Below are 24,111 nucleotides of genomic sequence, written 5' to 3'. Positions count from 1 at the left end.
ATTATAACCCACTTTTCACATCCAATCTTTATTTTACTCCACATAATCCTTGAATTAATACATTTATAGTCCCTCTTTTCCTGCCATAGTTTATCCTTCAACATTATTGCTACTCCTTCTTTAGCTCTAACTCTATTTGAAACCCCTGACCTAATCCCATTTATTCCTCTCCACTGAAACTCTCCCACCCCCTTCAGCTTTGTTTCACTTAAAGCCAGGACATCCAGCTTCTTCTCATTCATAACATCCACAATATATATATATATATATATATATATTTATTATTTTTTTATCACACTGGCCAATTCCCACCAAGGCAGGGTGGCCCGAAAAAGAAAAACTTTCACCATCATTCACTCCATCACTGTCTTGCCAGAAGGGTGCTTTACACTACAGTTTTTAAACTGCAACATTAACACCCCTCCTTCAGAGTGCAGGCACTGTACTTCCCATCTCCAGGACTCAAGTCCGGCCTGCCGGTTTCCCTGAATCCCTTCATAAATGTTACTTTGCTCACACTCCAACAGCACGTCAAGTATTAAAAACCATTTGTCTCCATTCACTCCTATATATATATATATATATATATGCTACTATGTATGATTATTATTCTTATGTGTACTTGTACTTATATATACTTACTGACCTGATTAACCTGTCCTAATTTACTTGACCTGGTCTGACTTGACTGGCTGGCTTAAAGACTAACTGACATAATCTGACTTTACAGCTGACTGGACCGACTGACCTGATTGACTGACTGACACCGGACTGACTGACCTGTCTTGATTGGCCTGAAATGACTGTCAGTGCCTGACCAACTGGGCTGTGGTTCGTATGTTAGATTGCATGTAGCCAGCAGTAACGGCCTGGTTGATCAGGCCCTGATTCACCATGGAGGCCTGGTCACAGACCAGGCTGCGGGGGCATTGACCCCCAGATCTCTCTCCAGGTAAACTGACTGACTGTCTTGACTGAGTGACCTGACTTGGCCGACTGAATAAAGTTGGTGCCATGTAAATATTGGTTAGCACTAAATTAAAATTCATTTTTATTTTTTATGCTGTACGAAAACATATACTTATTTGTAATGAAACACTGTTAGGCACAAAAGAAAACCACTAGTATGCAAATACATTTCGGTCAAACTAATCCGAATATCCTAATATGTATCAGGTCCTCTTGAAGTAAGACACGTGTAGTACAGTGGACCCCCGCTTAACGATCGCCTCTCAATGCGACCAATTATGTAAGTGTATTTAAGTAAGTGCGTTTGTACGTGTATGTTTGGGGGTCTGAAATGGACTAATGTACTTCACAGTATTCCTTATGGGAACAAATTCGGTCAGTACTGGCACCTGAACATACTTCTGGAGTGAAAAAATATTGTTAACCGGGGGTCCACTGTATTAGGTTATTTTAACCCTTTGAGGGTCGACAGGCCCTCTCCGAAACTCATTCTCAGGGTCGGCCAAATTTAAAAAAAAAAAAATTATTTTCTCTTATGAAAAGATAGAGAATCTTTTCCCGATCATAAAGACAACAAAAGTTTGAAATTTGATAGAAAACTTACGGAATTATGCTCTCGCAAAGTTAGCGGTCTCGGCGATGTTTACGCATCGGCGATTTTGCCCACTTTGAGCCCCATTTTCGGCCAATTTCACTGTACTAGTCGACAAAAAACATGAATATTTCGCTAGAACTCCATTTTTTCTATCGAATGGGTGCAAGAAACCACTCATTTATGAAATTCAACTATCCAGTACAGTGGTCAGAATTTAGCAATTTTGCCAATTTCACACAAATTTCAAAAGATGCCAATTTCCGAATAGGGTCCAGAATAAACAAGAAAGACATTCCTGGCACTAAAATGACATTTCCTCTAGTCATTAGTCATGTTTCAAGGCCCCTCTTATATTCTTTTGCTTTCCACTTTGAATTTTTATTTTCACAAAAAATATAAGATTTACTGTTATGCAGACTACTGCATTAGTGTAAAAAATGGTATAAATATTATTGGTGCACTTGTGAAAGAATATTAGACTCACCAGTTGACGTGTATTGCACGCTTGGCACGATTTGTTTACTTTTGAAGTTTGGTAAAAATCGAACATTTCTGCTACTTTGAGCTCAATTTCAAGGCACCTTTCTTTGTAAAACCAGTCAAAATCATCTCAATTTCTGTAATGTGTCTTCCATTCTATAAAATGAGACCAAGAAAACTAGAATACAACAATAAATACCATACGAAAATACACTGCAAAGTCGCTGATTTATTAAAAAAAAATGGTCAAAGTTTTTTTTTCTCATTATGCACTGTGTGCTGCAGGATTTTTTTTAGACTGTGCACACTGACCACATAGACCCATTCTTTCATATGAAGGCCTACCAGCTTTCTCCCACTAGATTTGAGGCCGCTAGAATTTATGAGTACTAGTACGTCAAAAACCCCTACGCGTAAGACATACTAGTACGACGAAAACCCTCAAAGGGTTAAGGAGAAAGTGTTATGCCATGAAGGACTGAATAAACACAAGTTTATTCAGCTACATGTACACACAAATACAGTTACATAAATTATCATACATAGCAGCATATATGTAGATTACCCAGGATAACCCAGAAAAATCAGTGACATTTCTTGTTGAAAATATCTTAATGCTGTTCATGTGTCATTTCACATATGTTGGTATTTTACATTATATTGTACCCAGATCTCCTCAAGGAAGGTTCCTTGATGCTGGTGAGGGGCTCTTGATCTAGGGAATTGAATCTGTGCTCCAATTCCCAGAATTAAGCTTGAATACCTTCCACATCTCCCTACAGGCGCTGTATAATTCTATAGGTTTAGGGGTTCCCCCTTGATTATGATAATTTTAACCAGATCAAGTTTTTGTGTTTTGTGTTTCCTGATAAATCTTACCTAACCTAATCTTAATGGTAACTGTTGGGGTCATACGGCACTGGAAATTGTGAAGTTATCACTTGGTTGGGTAAATGTTTTGTTAGTGGGATGGATTGTAAAGGACCTGCATAGTATGGGCCAACAGGCCTGTTGCAGTGTTCCTCCTTTCTTATGTTATGTTCTTATTTAATGGAGAACATGTCTTTATTTTAAGTTTTGCTTATGTTTCCCCCAAGTGAGCAGCCTTGATAATGGTGAGGTGCTCTTGATCCAAGGAAGTGGACCTGTGCTGCACTTAATCGAATTAGGTTAGCTGAATATTTTAATTTTCATGTGTAGAACTTTTCACCAGTAATAAAATATCAATAACTTATCCTGATTGATCGACTACCTTTGATGAGTTCTGAGAGTCTTGCTACTCTCAGAGCGCGGCCGAGGACCTCTCGTCTGGTGCTTGCCTGGTCAACCAGTAGAAATCTGGGTCCTTTCTGTTGTCAGCAGAACGAGACACCACTTCCCCATGTATAGGCACTAACTTTAATACTGTAGGTTAAACGAATCCATTTACTGGATTTATTACAATAAAAAAAAGCAGTGTAAAAAATGCTTAACAGTAGAGTACATTATACAGTACATTATTTTTTTTTTTTTATTATCACACTGGCCGATTCCCACCAAGGCAGGGTGGCCCGAAAAAGAAAAACTTTCACCATCATTCACTCCATCACTGTCTTGCCAGAAGGGTGCTTTACAGTTTTTAAACTGCAACATTAACACCCCTCCTTCAGAGTGCAGGCACTGTACTTCCCATCTCCAGGACTCAAGTCCGACCTGCCGGTTTCCCTGAACCCCTTCATACATGTATATGCTTAAAATTGTACTAATTGTAAACCTATTTTTTTCCTACTTCTTTACTATAAATCTTGTTATAATAATTTGGCAAGCTCTACTGTAATAATGGAAAATAATGAATAATTAAAATTTACCACTCCATACACTGTCTAGTTTTCAATAGTCTGTAAGCATTGATTAGTCTGCCCAACATGTTCAGGCATGTTAGTGGCTTTCTTTGTACATAGCAACACTTTCTAATATGTAAATTAGGATAGTGTATATACACAGCCTAATATGAAGAAGATAAGATAAGATTTCGTTCAGATTTTTAACCCCGAAGGGTTAGCCACCCTGGATAACCCAAGAAAGTCAGTGCGTCATCGAAGACTGTCTAACTTATTTCCATTGGGGTCCTCAATCTTGTCCCCCAGGATGCGACCCACACCAGATGACTAACACCCAGGTACCTATTTGCTGCTAGGTGAACAGGTGTAAGGAAACGTGTCGAAATGTTTCCACCCGCCGGGAATCGAACCCGGGCCCTCCGTGTGTGAAGCGGGAGCTTTAGCCACCAGGCCACCGGGCCAATTTAGTAGCTATAGGAGTGGAAAAAAAAAAAAAAGGTACCAGATATAGTTCATTAGAAAGTACGTACATGTTATGTACAGTATGCCCCTCGAGGGATGTTCCTTGATGCCAGTAAAGGACTCTTGGTCTAAGGAACTTGACTTGTGCTTCCCCATGAATTTAATTATATACTGTAAGCTCAAGTATTGATTTTGGCCATGAGACACCATTTTAACTTTTAATGAAATTAATGTTAATGAAGCACATGTACAACAAACATGTACTTCATTAACATCAACTAGCTGGCATCTGGGACATACTACATCTACCATCCGACTTACGACCAAGTTCGGTTCCGAGAAACCGGTCGTAAGTCGAACTTTACTACTGAATATCAACAAAACATTTTTGTAATGACTTTATTTTATTGTTTTATTTTGATATTTCATGTTTTACTTTACTTTTTATGTTGTTAGTACTGTATTTTATACTGTAAGGTTTAGGATAAACACTGTATACAACACAAATAGTTATTTATTTCCCAGAAATTTGGCATAAAAAACACGGTCGTAAGTCGGATGGTAGGTGTATATAGAAAGCCCCTTGTTATGCAGAACATTTTAGACAAATAAGGTTAATTTTGTCCTCAGGATGCGATCTCACACCAGTTGTTTTAACACCCAGGTACCTATTTACTGCTAGGTGAATAGGAACAACAGGTGTCTTAAGAAACACTCTCTAATGTTTCCACCTGTATTGAGGATCAAACGACAGGCAATGCCCAGTGCATCTAATGTGTATAGAATATATACGTACACTGGAAATGTTTTGATTTTAACCCCTTGACTGTCGCTACCCCCAATCCTGAGGTGTCTCCTGGTGTCGCAAAATTTAAAAAAAAAAAATATTATTTTTTCTTATGAAATGATAGAGAATCTTTTCCCGATTGTAATGACACCAAAAAAAAAACTAAATTTGATGGAAAACTGACGGAATTATGCTCTCACGAAGTTAGCGACCTCGGTGATATTTACAAATCGGCGCAATTTCGCCCACTTTGAGCCCTATTTTCGGCTAATTCCATTGTTCCAGTCAACCAAACTCACAGCTATTTCTTTAGAACTCCATTTTTTCTATCGATTGGGTACAAGAAACTGCCCATTTACTGATTTCAACTACCCAATAATGTGGTCAGAAATTTGCAATTTGGCCAATTTCATGAAAATTAAAAAATATGACAATTTCAAAATAAGGTCCAGAATGAACAATGCAGACATTCCTGGCTCTAAAATAACATTTTCTTTGTTCATCAGTCATGTCTCCAGGCCCCTCTTATATTACTCTTGCTTTCTATTTTGAATTTTTATTCAAACAAAAAATAGAATACTTACTATTATGCAGACTACTGCAATACTGTAATAATTGTATAAATAACATCAACCCATTCATGACTGCATATTAGAATGGCTAGTTGGACATTTATTGGACAATGACATCATTTGTTTACTTTTGAACATTGGCAAAAATCAAACGTATCCCCTACTTTGAGCTCCATTTCCAGGTTCTTTTTATAGTAAAATCAGTCAAAATCACCTCTATTTCTATGATATGTTTTCCATTCTATGAAATGAGACCAAGAAAACGAGAATACAACCATAAATACTATACGAAAATAGACCACAAAATCGGCATTTTAATTTAAAAAAATGGTCGGAGTTTTTTTTTCTCATTATGCACTGCATGCTCCAGGATTTTTTTTATATGGTGCACACTGACCACACAGACCCATTCTCTCACATGTGGGCCTACCAGCTTTCTCCTGCTTGATTTGAAGCCGCTAGAATTTGAGTATATGTACGTCAAACACGGTACCTCATAAGACGTATATATACGGCCGCGACAGTCAAAAGGTTAATAGCTAACATGAGAAATTAAGTTACTATTATCTTCAAATTTCTTTTTCCTTTTCAGAATGGTTTTGGCAGTTGTGTGTTGTGGGGATCGCTTGAATGAGACACGTATTATGCTAAAATCTGCTGCAGCACTTTCTCGCACCCCTCTTAGGATGATTGTATTTACAGAAGATCCTTTAAAGCCTATCTTTAAAGATATGGTAAGTCCCAGTGTAGTACAGTGTTATTTGGGCCACTTCACAACTGAGAGGATCTGGCTTTAAATACTGAGTAAGACTTGACATGTGGGTAAATCTCATTACACCTGCTGCTGCTACTATTGAAGTGTATACCATAGTTCAGTGGTAATGTGGTCAGCTTGCAACTGAAAACTCAGGTTCAAATTGTGGGTGAGAGGAAGGACATGGGTAAGTCTATTTACACTTGCTGCTATTGCTGTTAAAGGGTATGTCGTGGTTCAGTGGTAGAGTGTTCGGCTTGCTACAGATCGCTTGAGTAAATCCAGGTTCAAAATCCTGCGTAAGGGAAGAGAGAGATGGGTAAGTCTCTCTACTTCTGGTGCCTCTGTTGAAGGATATTTCATAATTCAGTGGTAGAGTGTTAAGTTCATAACAGGAAAGACCCAGATTTTAATCCCGAGTGATCAAAGACATAGGTAAGTCTCCTTACATCTACTGCCCCATTTCACCTGCATGTTTTTTTTTTTTTTTTTTTTTTTATTGGTTTGCTGTTATCTCTGTGGAGTGGGGCTGTACCAGTAGTTCATGAAGCTTGTACAATGATGCCTGTGTCTAGACTGTCTACCTGGAGGTTATTCCGGGGATCAATGCCCCCGCAGCCCGGTCCACGACCAGGCCTTCTGGTGGATCAGGGCCTGATCAACCAGGCTGTTACTGCTGGCTGCACACAGTCCAGCGTATGAGCCACAGCCCAGCTGATCTGGCACTGGCTTTAGGTATCTGTCCAGCTCTCTCTTGAAGGCAGCCAGGGATTTATTGGTGATTCCCCTTATGCTTGGTGGGAGGCTGTTGAACAGTCTTGGGGCCCCGGACACTTATGGTGTTTTCTCTCAGCGTACCAATGGTGCTCCCTACTTTCGTAGGGAGTGATTTCTGTGCGAAAGTAAAAGACTGGGCAGCTCATCTACCATGTACATTCACACCTCAACAACACATTTTCTTAGGTACAGACAAACATTAAATACTTGCCTAGAGAATCTAAGAAATAGCCAGTGTGAAGGTATGCTTAGTAAATTTAACTTTGGCTGTCAAAGAATTGACTGGGTTGTTGTAAGCAAATAAATAAGACTCCGTGACAAAGGTTATGAGTACAGTGGAACCTTGACTTCTGAGTGTCCCAACTTACGAGTTTTTTGAGGTACGAGCCGTCCCTGGGTCGATATTTTGCTCTGAGTTACGAGCCAGCTCCCCCCCTTCCCTCTTCCCCCTCAACTCAAAACCTGGACACCTCGCTTGTTTATCTGTGATTTCATGCTTTAATTCCATGGAAATCATTCTCTTTTTCTTCTCAACAATAATAATATAATATAATATTATTACAGTCAAGTCACTCAATAAGTCATTCAGTCAAGTCACTCAGTAAGTCAGTCAAGTCATTCATTAAATCAGTCAAGTCACTCAGTAAGGCAGTCAGTCATTCAGTAAGTCAGTCACACAAACTCATGTTAACCTTTTTCTGTGTACAAAGTAACACTTTAGTTACAGCTACAGGTTATCTCTTGTCTAATATCTTTGTTAATTTTAAGACTCAAGTGCTTATACCTCTTTGTGCCACTTTCAGCAACACTGGTATGGCTACTGGGTGTCATGATTGCTTGGCAGATACAAGATATAGTAATTAAAATAACACAATTGACAAACGCAGCTGCCTTGAAGCAGAGAAAGACTGGACACGTATGAGTTAGGAATGCTGGGATGGTGGGTGGTGGTGTCGAGGAGTGGTGGGGGGGGTGTCGAGGAGTGGTAGGGGGGGGCTACCCGGCTGCTCTACAACAAGGTGGCCGCTTGAGCAAAAGAGATTTTTTTTTTTGTCTTCCCACAAACTGAGCAATGTTAAATTAATTATACAACGTGTCACATAAAATTGTGCAGCAATTCTTCAATGGCGGTCTACAGTATTATTATAATAACGATAGAGCTTCAGTTCCCTAAATTAATAATAATAATAATACCTAGGTAGTAGGTTGGTAGACAGCAACCACCCAGGGAGGTACTACCGTCCTGCCAAGTGAGTGTAAAATGAAAGCCTTTAATTGTTTAACATGATGGTAGGATTGCTGGTGTCTTTTGTCGGTCTCATAAACATGCAAGATTTCAGGTATGTCTTGCTACTTCTACTTACACTTAGGTCACACTACACATACATGTACAAGCATATATATACACACACCCCTCAGGGTTTTCTTCTATTTTCTTTCTAGTTCTTGTTCTTGTTTATTTCCTCTTATCTCCATGGGGTAGTGGAACAGAATTCTTCCTCCGTAAGCCATGCGTGTTGTAAGAGGCGACTAAAATGCCGGGAGAAAGGGCTAGTAATCCCTTCTCCTGTATAAATTACTAAATTTAAAAAGAGAAACTTTCGTTTTTCTTTTTGGGCCACCCTGCCTTGGTGGGATACGGCCGGTTTGTTGAAAAAAAAAAATAATACTACTAATAATAATATATTATTATTATTATTATTATTATTATTATTATTATAATAATGATAGAGCTTCAGTTCCCTAAATTAATAATAATAATAATAATAATAATAATAATGCATAATACATATGTAATAATAATTCAGATTGCTTCTGCTAGTTGGCACAGCTGGTAAGCAGTAAACCTGTTTACATCCCTGTAGGGGCAGTTCTCTCGTGCTTGTTTGCATTTTTTTAGTCATTTGGTCCTAGTGATCTACTGCAGTTAGCCTCAAAAATACTCCGTTTTCTCTTACAGTAAGAACATGAGAAGATACGTACTATAGTCAAATTGGGACAGAAATGGCCGACGCTTCTCCCGCTGCCACTTCCTCTGCCACCATATTATGGCCCATTTTATTCATTCTAGAGTATATATCATGTTTCTGTGCTAATTATATTGTTTATTATGTCATATTAGATGAATTGTGATAGATAAATAAGCGGTATAGTTGATAATAACGTCATATTCAAGTATTTTTTGTCATCTCTCCAGAGTGCAGGAACGAATTAATGGCTTTTCAATTAATTTAAATGAGGAAAATTAATTTGATATTCGAGTAAATTGAGTTACGAGCTAGCTCCTGGAACGGGTTTAACTTGTAAGTCAAGGTTCCACTGTACTCTAAACCCAAGCCAGTGTATGCAAAAGCTGAATGCAAGAGGCCCTTCCCATTCGCGAGGGTTAGGGGATTGAGAACCTCACGAATCTTGAAAATTTGTGAATGTTTGGTGCACAAATATGTAGGGAAATATAATAATAGTGTACTGTAGCATTTGCGAATGTTTTGATGTCCAAATATATTGTCAGGAAATATAATAATAGCATTTACTTAGCCTAACAATACTGCTTCCTTAACCTGTTGAACCACGACAATCATAAAACACACAAAAACACCTTAAAATATTGTTTATACATAAAGTAAAGTTTATTTCTTTGTAAAGGTTACAGTGTGTAATTACAATTTTGATTTGTGTATCTTTATACGTATATGCTTCTAAACTGTTGTATTCTGAGCACCTCTGCAAAAACAGTGATATTGTGTGAGTGTGGTGAAAGTGTTGAATGATGATGAAAGTATTTTCTTTTTGGGGATTTTCTTTCTTTTTTGGGTCACCCTGCCTCAGTGGGAGACGGCCGACTTGTTGAAAAAAAAAAAAAGTACAAAGATAGCCACTATCATGCCCAGGCATTTTGGGCAAACTAATCCTAATACGTACATAGTAACTAATTAAAACTAGATAAGATAATAGTACATAGTAACTATACTTAAAACTAGACAAGTAATAGTGGTTAGCTGTTTTACAGTATTTAAACTTAATACAATCTTATTTAAACTTAGTACAAGTGAGTAGGGTTCGGTGAAATAAGCTTGAAATTGCACACAACATCTACCTTACAAGTAATTGTGCAGGTGGCATTATTTTATGGATTGGCAGAATTAAGCACCTGGGGTCACATAATAAAACTAGTTAGCAGATATTTAGTTGATTTGGTTAATATTGTGAGATAAGATGAGTTTTCAGCAAAGTCCTAAATTTATACACGGTATTGTGCCATTTTTTGTTATTCCTAAATTTATAAGCTGTCAGGGGATTCTTGACCTGTTCCGGTAGCGAGTTCCAGATCTTCGGGCCTTTTATGTGCATAGCATTCTTGCACATAGTGAGAGTCTGACTCGAGGGATGTTGAAAAGTGCCTTATACCTTGTATTGTGCCTGTGCATTTGTTGTAACCATCAAGGAGTAGTTGTAGGGGAGGGTTTACAGTGGAGTTTAATGTTCTGTATGTGTAGTAGGCACAATAATAAGAGTGTATGTCTTGTATATTTAGCAAGTTGAATCTTTTGAAAAGTGGTGGGGTGTACTGTCTAGCACAGGAGCTGGTTATCACCCGCACAGCAGCTTTTTGTTGGATTATTAAGGGTCTAAGGTGGTTGGCTGTGGTTCAGCCCCAGGCACAAATACCATAGGTGAGGTAAGGATATATTAGAGAGTGGTACAGGGTAAGGAGAGTCGTTTGTGGTACATAGTATTGTATCTTGGAAAGGATTCCTACTGATCTGGAGATTTTCTTGGCTATGTGATGGGTATGGGACTGAAATTTAAGATTACAGTCAAGGAGAAGACCTAGAAACTTGCCCTCCGCGTGTATTGATATAGGGGAACTATTTAGCAGTATGTTAAGTTGGATATTTGGGCTCTGTTGCCAGACAGCATGAAGTATGTTTTGTCTGTGTTGAGAGCGAGTTTGTTGGTCATCATCCAAGCATATATCTTTAGCAGTTTGTTGTTTACAGTGTTTCCAAGCACAGCTGGGTCTGAATGGGAGTAGACATATGTAGTGTCATCTGCGAATAGAACTGGTTTGAGTTGGGATGCATTGGGGAGATCATTGATGTAGATGAGAAAGAGGAGTGGGCATAGGACACTACCCTGGGGTACTCCTACAGCTTCAGGTTGGATAGCGGAGTTGACTCCATTTGCATGTACATACTGGTGTCTGTCGTTAAGATAGGATTTTAGGTAGTTGAGAGAATGTCCTCTGATGCCGTAATGATTCAGTTTGAGGTGCAAGAGATTGTGGTCGACTGTGTCAAACGCTTTTCGTAGGTCGATAAAGAGCCCCAGTGGATATTCATTTTAATTGAGAGCTGTGTATATAATCTCAAGCATTTGTATAATAGCATTATTCGAACTCTTTTTTGGTCTAAACCCAAACTGTTATGGGTGAAGTATGTTGTTGGATGTAAGGTAGGAGTAAAGTCGCTTGCATATTATTTTTTCAAATATCTTGGAAAGTAAGGGCAAGTTTGATATGGGTCTGTAGTTGTTCAAATCAGTTGGATCTCCTCCTTTGTGGATTGGGGTGACCCTTGCTGTCTTGAGTATGGATGGGAAGGTTGAGGATGCTATAGATTTGTTAAACATTGTTGCAATAATGGGTGACAGTTCTGGTGCAGCTTTTTTATACATGAATGGCAGCAAGTTATCTAGATCACCTGCTTTGTTCTTTAATGGTTTAATGACGAGTGAGACCTCAGTGGAATTAGTTGGAGCTAGAAATAGAGTAGTACGTATTTGGATAGTTGCCAGTGAGGTACTCGCTCGGCTGGGTGTTTGAGCAAGGAATTTGACTTGCTAGCTTTGATCCTACAGTAGAGAAGAAGACGTTAAATTTGTCGGCCGTGTCTATAGGCTGTATGTGAGGTTCATCTGGTTTAGTTAAGTTTATCTCTCTATTTCCAGACGGTTTCCTAGAGCCCAAAATTTTGGAGAGGGTTTGCCAGGTACTTTTCATATCGCCTTTTATTTCACTAACTCTATTACAGTGGAACCTCAAATATCGAACTTGATCCGTTCCAGGAGCTAGTTCTAAATTCGAAAAGTCTGAAAATCGAAGCAGTATTTCCCATAAGAAATAATGGAAATACAATTAATCCGTTCCAGAAACCCAAAAATATTCACAAATAAAATACATTTTATAGAGATTAGTTACAGTTTTGCATACACACAACAAATACTATAGTGTTTGATTATGTATATAAATCTAAACTAACGTTTTTACTTACCTTTATTGAAGATTGGTGATGGCATCTGGAAGATAGGGAGGAGGAGAGAGGGAGTTAGTGTTTGGAAGGAGAATCCCCCTCCATGAGGGGGGTTACTTCCCTCTGGGGTTACTTCCCTTCTCTGTATTTTAATGCCACTAGGACCAGCTTGAGAGTCACTGGACCCCTGTCTCACAAAATTACTGTCTACAGTCCTCTGTTTCTGTCTCACAAAATAACTCCACAGTCTGTTTGTCTCAAAAAATAACTGTCCACAGTCATCTGTTGCTGTCTTACAAAATAACTGTCCACAGCCATCTGTTTCTGTCTCACAAAATAACTGTCCACAGCCATCTGTTTCTGTCTCACAAAATAACTGTCCACAGCCATCTGTTTCTGTCTCACAAAATAACTGTCCACAGTTGCCTGTTTCTGTCTCACAAAATAACTGTCCACAGTTGTCTGTTTCTGTCTCACAAAATAACTGTCCACAGTCCTCTGTACATCCTGGCAAGCTCAGCAAGTCTCACACCACTCTCATACTTCTGTATTATTTCCTTCTTCACATCTATGGTGTTTCTCACTTTCTTTACCACAGGGGTACCACTAGCAAGTTTCTTTGGGCCCATGGCAGCTTATTTCACAGTCCCACAAGCACTAAACACAATGAAATAATCGTAAAATGTGTGAATGAGAGCACAGGTTAGTGTTTACTCGAGCATAAACAAAGCTAGACTGGCTCAAGGCACCTGTGCGGGGACGCGGACAGAGCGGGCCGGCGGACAGGTCCCGTACCCGGCGGTCCGAAAATAGGGGCGCGTTCGATAATAGGGACACAGTTTGTTCGAGAAAAAAGGGTCTTATTTTCGAAACGTTCGATATGTGATACGTTCGATTTTTGAGGTTCCACTGTATCATAATACATTTGCTTTTATTTTCATATTAGTTTTGTGAGTATTAATGTGTATCTTTTAGTAAATTCTTTAGTAATTAAGCCTAATCTGAACTGTTTTTCAAGTTGGTGTTTTTATTAATAGATTTGAGGATACTTTTTGTTATCCATGGACTGTTTAGTCTCTTTTCTTTGATCTGTTTTGTTTTGATTGGACAACGCTTGTTATAGAGGTTTAGGGTTTTATGTAAAAAAAATTTGATATCTTTACTGATATTATTACTGTCATCTAGCTCTCTCTGCCAATCAATGGCACCTGGTGCTAGTTTTAGGTTGTTTATTGATGTCTCATCATGCAGGCAAAATGAGATGTTTCTTGAGGCAGTTTAGATAAGTTTGTTATGAGAAAGGTAGGGTAGAGGTCTTTGGTGTTGTCTGTGATTATACCTGCTTGTAATGGGGATATTATGTTGGTCCAGATGTGGTCAAGTAATGAGGCACTTGTCTCAGAGATTCTTGTTGGCTTAGTTATAGAGGGTAGCAACAAGCTGTTGTTCATAGCATTTGTGAAATCAGCTACTGGATGGTTAGTTGCTTGGGTAAGTTATATATTGAAATCTCCTGCTAGTATCAGATGGTGTTTATTGAACTCTGACTCAATTATCATGTTTCTAAGGTTACTGCTAAAAGTGTAAGTACAGTGGACCCCCGCTTAACGATCACCTCCCAATGCGACCAATTATGTAAGTGTATTTATGTAAGTGCGTTTGTATGTGTATGTTTGGGGGTCTGAAATGGACTAATCTACTTCACAATATTCCTTATGGGAACAAATTCGGTCAGTACTGGCACCTGAACATACTTCTGGAATGAAATAATATTGTTAACCGGGGGTCCACTGTATTTGAGTGTGGTAGTCTGTAGACTGTGCCAACTGTTATAGGTTTCTTAAGTGTTCTTGATGTGAATTTAGCTATTATATATTCACCATTTTTGTCCCGTACATTAGTTGATTTCATACATTCTAATTCATCAGAGTAATAGATGGCAGTGCCTCCTCCTGATTGGTCGGGCCTGCAGTTATGTATGGCTGGGTAACCAGGCATGGCAAATATGTCTGTCAAATCTTGTCTGAGCCAGGTTTCAGTAAGTATAATTAAAGTTATAGTAGCATTTAGAGACTGAGTAGTGCAATGAGGTCATCATAGTGTTTACTCAATGATCTAAAATTGTAGTTGAAGACTGTAATGTTCTTGCTGACACTGAGAAGGGTATTAGCCTGACTAGCAGTGTAGTAATGGCAGTTACTGTTAGGATTATGTGTGCAGTTCAATAAGAGGTTGATATCAGGATTGATAATTACATTCATAAGAGATACATAGAGAAATAGCTGTTACAGTTATTAAAAAAGAAAAAAAGACCAAAAGCATTTGATGTTGAACCACTAACAAATGTGAACATATGAACTAAGATAATTATTTTAATCTAAAAATAATGGAGCTACTGAATATTAAAGTAAAACACTTTAGTACCTTGATTATTTTAAAGTTAAAAGTAATGGTTTCGAATATAAAATAAAACAGAGAATATAACACTTAAGCACCTGAATTAGCACGTTAAATAGCGCCTTAAGTGTCTTAAGTAACTGGGAATTAATTACTGTTATTCAGTAATAGATATGAAAATATGGGTTAAAATAAGGGTAAATTCTACTATACTACAGCACTGTTCAGTTAAACCAGTGAATGAGGGGAAACATTCTAGTTCTTGATCATTTGTTATTTCAAACCTACGACCCGTGTCTGATAATTTTACCATGATAATGCGATCACCAGTAAAGCACTGTTTTATTGTTGCATTATCACGCTTAAGTTTTCGAAATCTGTATAATAGGTTCTATTGTTTTTTAGTTAGGCACTAATTTACACACACATTACTCCTGTTCTTGATGGAGGAACTTATTAGATCATTTTTTACATCAATGGAATTGAGGTTTAACATAACACTTTGCTTTTGACCCGGCCTGCCCAGCAGTCGAGCCTCCTTGATATCACTGGTTTTAATGTTAACTTTTATCTCATCATTTATTAGTTAGAGTGCTTTGATGGTGCAATTCTCATTGCTTGTATCTGGTGGTAAGGTAGAGCTGGTTAAAATGACAGAGTCTAGGAGCTTGTCTTGTTCAGTCATATCCCTTTGATACTGGAAGCATGCATTCCACTGGGATTTCATATTTAACTTGCAGTCTTGTGTAGCTTCTGACAGCTTAGTGGTGAGGGAATTTATTTGTTTAGTATGTGTGCCTATAGTTGAGTGCAGGTTTGCATGTTCTTTAGACAAGTTTGTTAATGATGTCAGTTTGTTTTCTAGTTCGCTAATCTTTGAGTTTTGTGTCGTAAGATGGCATTCTAGGTCATTAATCCTCGTGTTTTGGGTATATAGAGAGCACTCATGGTCCCCAATGAGTTTTTCATAGGTTTCGTTTTGCCGTCTTAGTATACTATTTTCCTGTAGAATTTTATCTATGGTGTCGGGTCGTTGTTGAGGACTGCATTCCTGGGCTATACCTGGGTGTTGATGAGTTGTAATCTATGTTGCCGTTTGGGGTGAAGAGAACTCGGGTGTTATCCACAGTTGAAGAGAAGTCAGCTTGGGTGCGAGCCATGGATGAGGACGAATGTTGAGAGAATCCGGAGAAAGTTTTGGAGTTGTCCGCCATTGTTGTTGTGTTGGTCTGGGCAGGGGTGAGGGGGGTTAATAACAAATAATGAACCGGGCATTTGCAAATCTTTGAAGCTCGCAAAAGTGGAACTCGTGAAAGTAGAGGGCTAGCTGTACTGAGTTGTACAATGTTTAAATACAATTATTCCTCCAAGAAAGCCTACAAGGGGATTATATGTTGAAAGAATATATAGAAAAATGAACAAGGTTGCAGAATTGTTTACAAACAAGCTTGGCACAACAAAGAAACAGTATCTGTACTGAGGAATAACTGTTATAGAGTAGAAAACTATGTACAGTGGACCCCCAGTTTACGATATTATTTCATTCCAGAAGTATGTTCAGGTGCCAGTACTGAACGAATTTGTTCCCATAAGGAATATTTTGAATTAGATTAGTCCATTTCAGACCCCCAAACATACATGTACACATGCACCTACATAAATACACTTACATAATTGGTCGCATTGGGAGGTGATCGTAAACCGGGGGTCCACTGTACATTCCAGAAGAAAGAAGTACAAGAGGAACAAAAGTCATTCTGGAAATAGCAAAAAAAAAAAAAAAAATCCAAAATATTTCTACACGTGTGAAATCTAAATAAAAAACACTTCAAACATTCGTCCACTACTCACTGGAGGTTCATACACCAACAATGAAAAACATATGAGAAATTTTGAAAGAGGAGCATGTTGAGGATCCAGACATTTTTCCATGAACTCTTGCCACTTTACATATACAGTGGTCCCTCGCTTTTCGTAGTTCTCGGCAATCGTAAATTTTGCCAATCATAGGGGTATTTTCATATAAACATGGACTCGCTTTTCATAGGTTGACTCACGAATAGTAGTTCGTCCGGGATGCGTACGCACGGTGTGAGCCGGGGCGGCCTCCCTACCCAGCCAGTCTGGCATTGTTTACCAGTGAGTGAAGGTCCCCTCAAGTGCTCCTACGAAATATTTTATAATCCACTCATTTTAGTGCTTGCAAGTACTAAATAAGCTACCATGGCTCCAAAGAAAGCTCCTAGTGCCAAGCCTGTGGTAAAGAAGGTGAGAAATATGTACAGTGACAAAGTCTTGGGCCATTTTAGGGAAGTGTTAGAGACGCCAGAAACAGAGCTCTCTCCACAGTTACTTTGCGAGACAGGACTAGAGTGACTCTCAAGGTGGTCCTAGTGGCATTAAGAAACAGAGAAGAGAAGCAACCCCAGAGAAGCAATTGGTACCTGAGGTGTTGCTGGAAGGGGATTCCCCTTCCAAACTGTAAACAATCCAATCTCTCTCCTCCTCCAGTCTCCCATACACTAAGAAGAATCTCCAATAAAGGTAAGTGTTATGCTGTTAATGTTTCATTCATCATTTCCCATTGTATTGTTTATGTACTACATGTATATTTCATGTAAAAATTTTTTTTGTTTTAATACTTCTGGGTGTCAGGAACGGATTAATTGTATTTACATTATTTCTTATGGGGAAAATTGATTCGTAAATTGTAAATTTCGTTTATAGTAACGGCTCCAGGAACGGATTAATTACGAACAATGAGGGACCACTGTACATGTATACAGTGGACCTCGAATTTAGTAGTGCCTTTTCTGTATGCAAAACTATTTTTATTATCTATAAAAATGTATTGTTTGTTAATATTTTTGGGTGTCTGGAATGGTTTAATTGGATTTACATTATTTCCTATGGGAAATATTAACAAAACATACATTTTATAAATAATAAAAATAGTTTTGCATACAGAAAAGGCACGACTAAATTCGAGGGTCCACTGTATATATAATAATAATAATAATAATAATAATAATAATAATAATAATAATAATAATAATAATAATAATAATAATAATAATAATAATAATAATAATGTTTATTTCTTTGTATAGGTTACAATGTGTAATTACAAATTTGATTTGCTAAGTACAAAGATAGCCACTATCATGTCGAGGCATTTCGGGCAAACTAATCCTAATATATAGTACTAATTAAAACTAGATAAGTAATTATACTTAAAACTAAACATAGAATAGTGGTTAGCTGTTTTACAATCTTATTTGGACTTAATAAATCTTGTGTATGCTTAGTACAAAATCTAATTTACAAGGAATGGTGCAAAATCTTTAGAATTCCAAAAGAAATTGAAAACATGTCCATGCAAGTAGCACCTGAGCTGATCCATAACACTATAAATATCTGCAAAATGCCACGAGTTCTTTGGAGAAAGAGCTTTGATCTAGGTGAATCCCAGATACTTTAAAAAATGGAGACATTATCATCGTCCAAAAGAGGCAAATAATTACAAACCAGCAGCACTATTACCACATAATAAATGTCTTTGAAAGGGTGATGATGCTGAATTAAAAGTTGCATGGGAAGAATAGCTTACATAATGCATCTCAGCATGCCTTTAAGACGGAAAGATGCTGCTTGTCTCAACTACAAGACTCGTGACAGAATTGTGGAGGCTTTGACTGAAACTCCTTAATGCAGATGTGGTCTACATTGCCTGTGTAGATAAATGGTCCAGAAAACTGACAAGTTGATGAATGACATTTGTGCAACACTTGGGTATTTTTGTTGTAAAAACGTTTAGCCGGTCATTGGCTTCCTCAGTCCAATACAGAATGGTAGAAGTTCAGAAGGAGTTTGAGGTAATCAGTCTCTCAGCCTGGAGTTGATGTGATAAGTCCATCAGTCTTGACTTTTATCAAGATCCATGGATTGATCACATCCTTGTGGAGAAACTTTGTCAGTCAGTGACTTTATCATTCAGTAACAGAGAATAATACTACAGAACATGAAATCTGTTTGTAGTAGTTTTAGGTAATCTGTCCCTCAGCATCCTTGTTTGGTGGTGTTAAATCCCTCAGCAATGAAAACTGTTATTTTGTGTGTAAGAGGAGGTAACAAGAGCCAACTTGGCCATCTTGTGTTGGGTGCATACATTTGCTGATCACTGGCAGCCACAGTCTTGTTGATCAGTAGTCGACATGAAAATGTGGCCTCTGACCTGACTGCAAGAGTAGAACCCTTGAAACCAGTCACAGGTGGTGGCCCGGTGGCCTGGTGGCTAAAGCTCCCGCTTCACACACGGAGGGCCCGGGTTCGATTCCCGGCGGGTGGAAACATTTCGACATGTTTCCTTACACCTGTTGTCCTGTTCACCTAGCAGCAAATAGGTACCTGGGTGTTTGTCGACTGGTGTGGGTGGCATCCTGGGGGACAAGATTAAGGACCCCAATGGAAATAAGTTAGACAGTCCTCGATGACGCACTGACTTTCTTGGGTTATCCTGGGTGGCTAACCCTCTGAGGTTAAAAATCCGAACGAAATCTTATCTTATCTTATTGAAAAGACCTTAGTCTTTTCACAGTAAAGTTATAAACTGAATGTTTCTCATGGTGAACCAGGCTGTGATGGATATGTGGGGCAGCGGGCCTGCAGCAGCAACAGCCTGGTTGACCAGGCAAGCACCAGACGAGCCTGGCCCATGGCCGGGCTCAGAGAGTAGAAAAACTCTCAAAACTCTTCAAAGGTATATTAAAGGTACATGTGTTTGTAAACTTTCTAATGTACAAATTTTTAGTCATAAAATAGATTTGAGTATTACTGTACAGTAGTACATTCACAAAGAAAAATTAGTCGGGGTCAGTGCCAGAATTTTCGTAAGAGGTGGCTTAGTAATGGCTGTCTGGTTGGAAGGAATAGGCTACGAGACACTTTGAATTAGCATTATTATTGCTATTTTATTTTGGGGGGCTGAAGCCCCCTTCCCAAGCACCCTCATTGAAGTCTTATTAATGCTAGAACAATTAGGGAATGGAAAGTAGGGGTAGAGGTTAATCACATTTGAACATAGGAAGGGAAAGGGAGCAATAAATGTCTTGGATCAAGAGCCCTTCACTAGCCTCACTCTCTTGAAAGGTCATGAGGGTAGAAGTATCATAGACATAAACTGCATTCTTTTACCCTGGTCTAGTGAGGCTTCATAAGCTTCTTAAAGGAAGACTTATAAGTAAGCCAGTTTCTTCATTTTACGTCCCCCTCAAGGAAGGCTCCTTGATGTTGGTGAGGGGCTCTTGATTTAGGGAATTGGATCTGTGCTCCAGTTCCCCGAATTAAGCCTGAATGCCTTCCACATCCCCCCCCCCCCAGGCGCTGTATAATCCTCCGGGTTTAGCGCTTCCCCCTTGATTATAATAATAATAATAATTCATTTTACGTCAGTGTTCTTCAGCTTTATGTTTATTACATCATAGTTATGTCTGGTTCTAACGCACAAACTAATTTGTGCGGTTTAATGTTGATATCAGGGTTTTAGAAAATACAGTGGAACCTCAAATATCGAACTGCTCCCAACTCAACCAATTATGTAAGTGTATTTTTATAAGTACTTTTATAAGTGTATTTTTGAGGGTCTGAAATGAACTAATCTAATTTACATTATTCCTGATGGGAATAAATTCATTCAGTAACGGCACTCGAACAGCCGTCTGGAACAAAGAAAGTTCGATATTTGAGGTTCCACTGTATCTTAGAATAAATGTTGCTGTCATGTTTCTTAACATGAGTTTGAAATGTGTTCATGTGCAGAAAAGAGGGTTGATGAAATAATTTTGTTTTATGCTTATTTATTGAATCACTGTAGTAATATAGATTTTTTTAACACTACTGAAGTAGGGTTCCCTGAAAAGAGGAAACACTTTTACCATCACGCTCACTATCACTGTTTTGCCAGAGACGTGCCAGCATTATGGATCAGATGCCCCTCCTTCAGAGTGCAGGAACTGTACTTTCCACCTTCTGGACTCAAGTCTGGCTAACCAGTTTCCCTGAATCCTTTCATAAATGTTGCCTTGCTCACACTCCAACAGCACGTCAAGTTGGACGTGAAGTATTATTTTGAGGTGATGAATCCTTTATTAAGGACACCCAGGTGTTGCACATGTCTTTTTCATTGTCTTGTCAATTTTGTGTACCATTATTGTACACTGTAAAACAGACTCTTCTTCAAGTAATCTTAATTTAATTAATAGTTTACTTTATCGAACAAACTACCATGGTCTAACTTTTCATCATGCCCATATTCTAAATAGGCTCAGTTTGATCCTATATGTACCATATTCTATAGAGGGTTGGGAAGAATTTTGAACATTCAAAGCAGAGCAGTTATCTTTATAACTCTCATCAGAGCCCTGATATCTCTCAGTTACATGTGATTTAAAAACTATACCCTGCACATCAATTTGCACTTACACTTTACCTTTGCATGCACAGTTACCTTTGTGGGCCAGTGGTCACCGCGCATTAGCCAATTTTTTTTACCTTTGTGCCAGCGAATGAGGCCCTTGTTTATAGGGGAGGAGTTGCATCACATTTGGTTGGTCCACCCATGCTGCCTCATTTGCTCTGGATACTAACCACAAGGGCCTGATAAATCATCTCCACACACTGTTATGGCAACAAGCTGGAGGAATAATGAATTGATTGGAATTGAGAGTAAGTTCAAATTAGATTATTTGAAAGATAATTTTAACATGAGTTGTTGGAAGTTTTTTTTTTATTAACACATTGGCCATTTCCCACGAAGGTAAGATGCCCCCCCCCCCCACACAAAAAGAAAAATTTTCACCATCATTCACTTCATCACTGTCTTGCCAGAAACTCACTTATATTACAGTTATAATACTGCAACATTAACACACCTCCTTCAGAGTGCAGACACTGTGTTTCTCATCTCCAGGACTCAAGTCTAGCCTGCTGGTTTCCCTGAATCCCTGCATAAATATTACCTTGCTTACACTCCAACAGCACGTCAAGTCTTAGAAGCCATTTGTCTCCATTTGCTCCTATCTAACACGCTCACACACGCTGGAAGACCAAGTCCCCCGCACACAAAACCACCTTTACCCCCTCCCTCCAACCTTTCCTAGGCCGACCCCAACCTCGCCTTCCCTCCACTACAGATTTATACACACTCAGTCATACTATTTTGTTCCATCCTTTCTACATGTTCAAACCATCTCAGTAGCCCCTCTCATCCCTCTGGATAATAGTTTTGGTAATCCCACACCTCCTCATTCTAAGTAACAAAACCGTTTATTAATCTAGCTCTGTTAATATACAAGGACAGTATCACAGAACTGCACTGACAATTTTAGCTATAATTTTTGTTTGGGGAGGGGGCAGGAGGGTAGAAACATAGAGGAGACACGAAGTGCATGATTGTAACCAGATATAAACATGTAAATAGTTCATTACCAAGTGCTCTAACTTGTTTAGTTATCAGAACTTTCCGGCACTGTCTCTGAACCCATTATGTTCCTATGTAATGTTTTGACTGCTGCCCACAGGATAGGTATGGTGCTCATTCTAATATATTAGACCAGACAGCATACTCTAATTATAATTTGAATATAAAGTATACTGTAACGGTAGTTTCAATGTACAGTATGCTTTAACAGTATTATAGTTACATTATTCAGTATAGCTACAACATAACATATACTGCTCTGTACTGTAATTTTACCAAAGAAAGTGCACTACCCTGTACTGTAATTTTGTTAAAGTGGATGAGATAAGATCATTTAGCAGGTCAACAAGGTTGAGTGGAGGGAGGGTCGCATCCTGGGTGTGCTCGGGTTACCACAGCTGTGTCTGTCTTGTGTAGCCTTGCAGTCTGCCTCATGTACGCCCCCACACCTCTCCTCTTAATGGAATCATTGTCCTCCACTTATAAAAACATTTCACACTTGAAAGGGGTGTCTTGATGCTGGGAAAGTGATCTTGATATGAGGACTTGAAGCTACCTTCTTTCATTAATACTGATTACTTTCCATTCCTTGGGTGCTGTGCAACACCTACACAGTTAGTCCTTCCAGCTAAATATAGCAATAATATCTACAATAGATGTTTCTTCAGTTGCTGTGTGATCCAAGGAAGATATTCCTGTACTGCATAACCCCAGCCCCCTGTATCTCAGTGACCTGAGGAAGGTATTCCTGTACTGCATAACCCCAGCCCCCTGTATCTCAGTGATCTGAGGAAGATATCCCTGTACTGCATAACCCCAACCCCCTGTATCTCAGTGATCTGAGGAAGATATCCCTGTACTGCATAACCCCAACCCCCTGTATCTCAGTGATCTGAGGAAGATATCCCTGTACTGCATAACCCCAGCCCCCTGTATCTCAGTGATCTGAGGAAGGTATTCCTGTACTGCATAACCCCAGCCCCCTGTATCTCAGTGACCTGAGGAAGGTATTCCTGTACTGCATAACCCCAGCCCCCTGTATCTCAGTGATCTGAGGAAGGTATTCCTGTACTGCATAACCCCAACCCCCTGTATCTCAGTGATCTGAGGAAGATATCCCTGTACTGCATAACCCCAACCCCCTGTATCTCAGTGATCTGAGGAAGATATCCCTGTACTGCATAACCCCAGCCCCTTGTATCTCAGTGATATGAGGAAGGTATTCCTGTATTGCATAACCCCAGCCCCTTGTATCTCAGTGATCTGAGGAAGGTATTCCTGTATTGCATAACCCCAGCCCCTTGTATCTCAGTGATCTGAGGAAGGTATTCCTGTATTGCATAACCCCAGCCCCTTGTATCTCAGTGATCTGAGGAAGGTATTCCTGTATTGCATAACCCCAGCCCCTTGTATCAGTTATCTGAGGAAGGTATTCCTGTATTGCATAACCCCAGCCCCTTGTATCTCAGTGACCTGAGGAAGGTATTCCTGTACTGCATAACCCCAGCCCCCTGTATCTCAGTGATCTGAGGAAGGTATTCCTGTATTGCATAACCCCAGCCCCTTGTATCTCAGTGATCTGAGGAAGGTATTCCTGTATTGCATAACCCCAGCCCCTTGTATCTCAGTGATCTGAGGAAGGTATTCCTGTATTGCATAACCCCAGCCCCTTGTATCTCAGTGACCTGAGGAAGGTATTCCTGTATTGCATAACCCCAGCCCCTTGTATCTCAGTGACCTGAGGAAGGTATTCCTGTATTGCATAACCC

General features: G+C 39.1%; 1 protein-coding gene across 1 annotated transcript in view; it reads left to right on the top strand.

Moving 5' to 3' along the window:
- Window positions 1-24,111, top strand: part of LOC138855432 (glucoside xylosyltransferase 1-like) — a 73,471-nt gene that overhangs the window by 8,226 nt on the left and 41,134 nt on the right. The window contains exon 2 of the mRNA XM_070104757.1: window positions 6,278-6,419. Coding sequence (XP_069960858.1) covers window positions 6,278-6,419 — 142 coding nt within the window. The remainder of the gene's footprint in view (window positions 1-6,277; window positions 6,420-24,111) is intronic.

The sequence above is a fragment of the Cherax quadricarinatus genome, chromosome 94, assembly GCF_038502225.1.
Source record: "Cherax quadricarinatus isolate ZL_2023a chromosome 94, ASM3850222v1, whole genome shotgun sequence".
NCBI lineage: Eukaryota > Metazoa > Arthropoda > Malacostraca > Decapoda > Parastacidae > Cherax > Cherax quadricarinatus.
The sequence above is the reverse complement of the archived record's forward strand: the minus strand, read 5'-3'. Positions and strand labels throughout refer to the sequence as shown.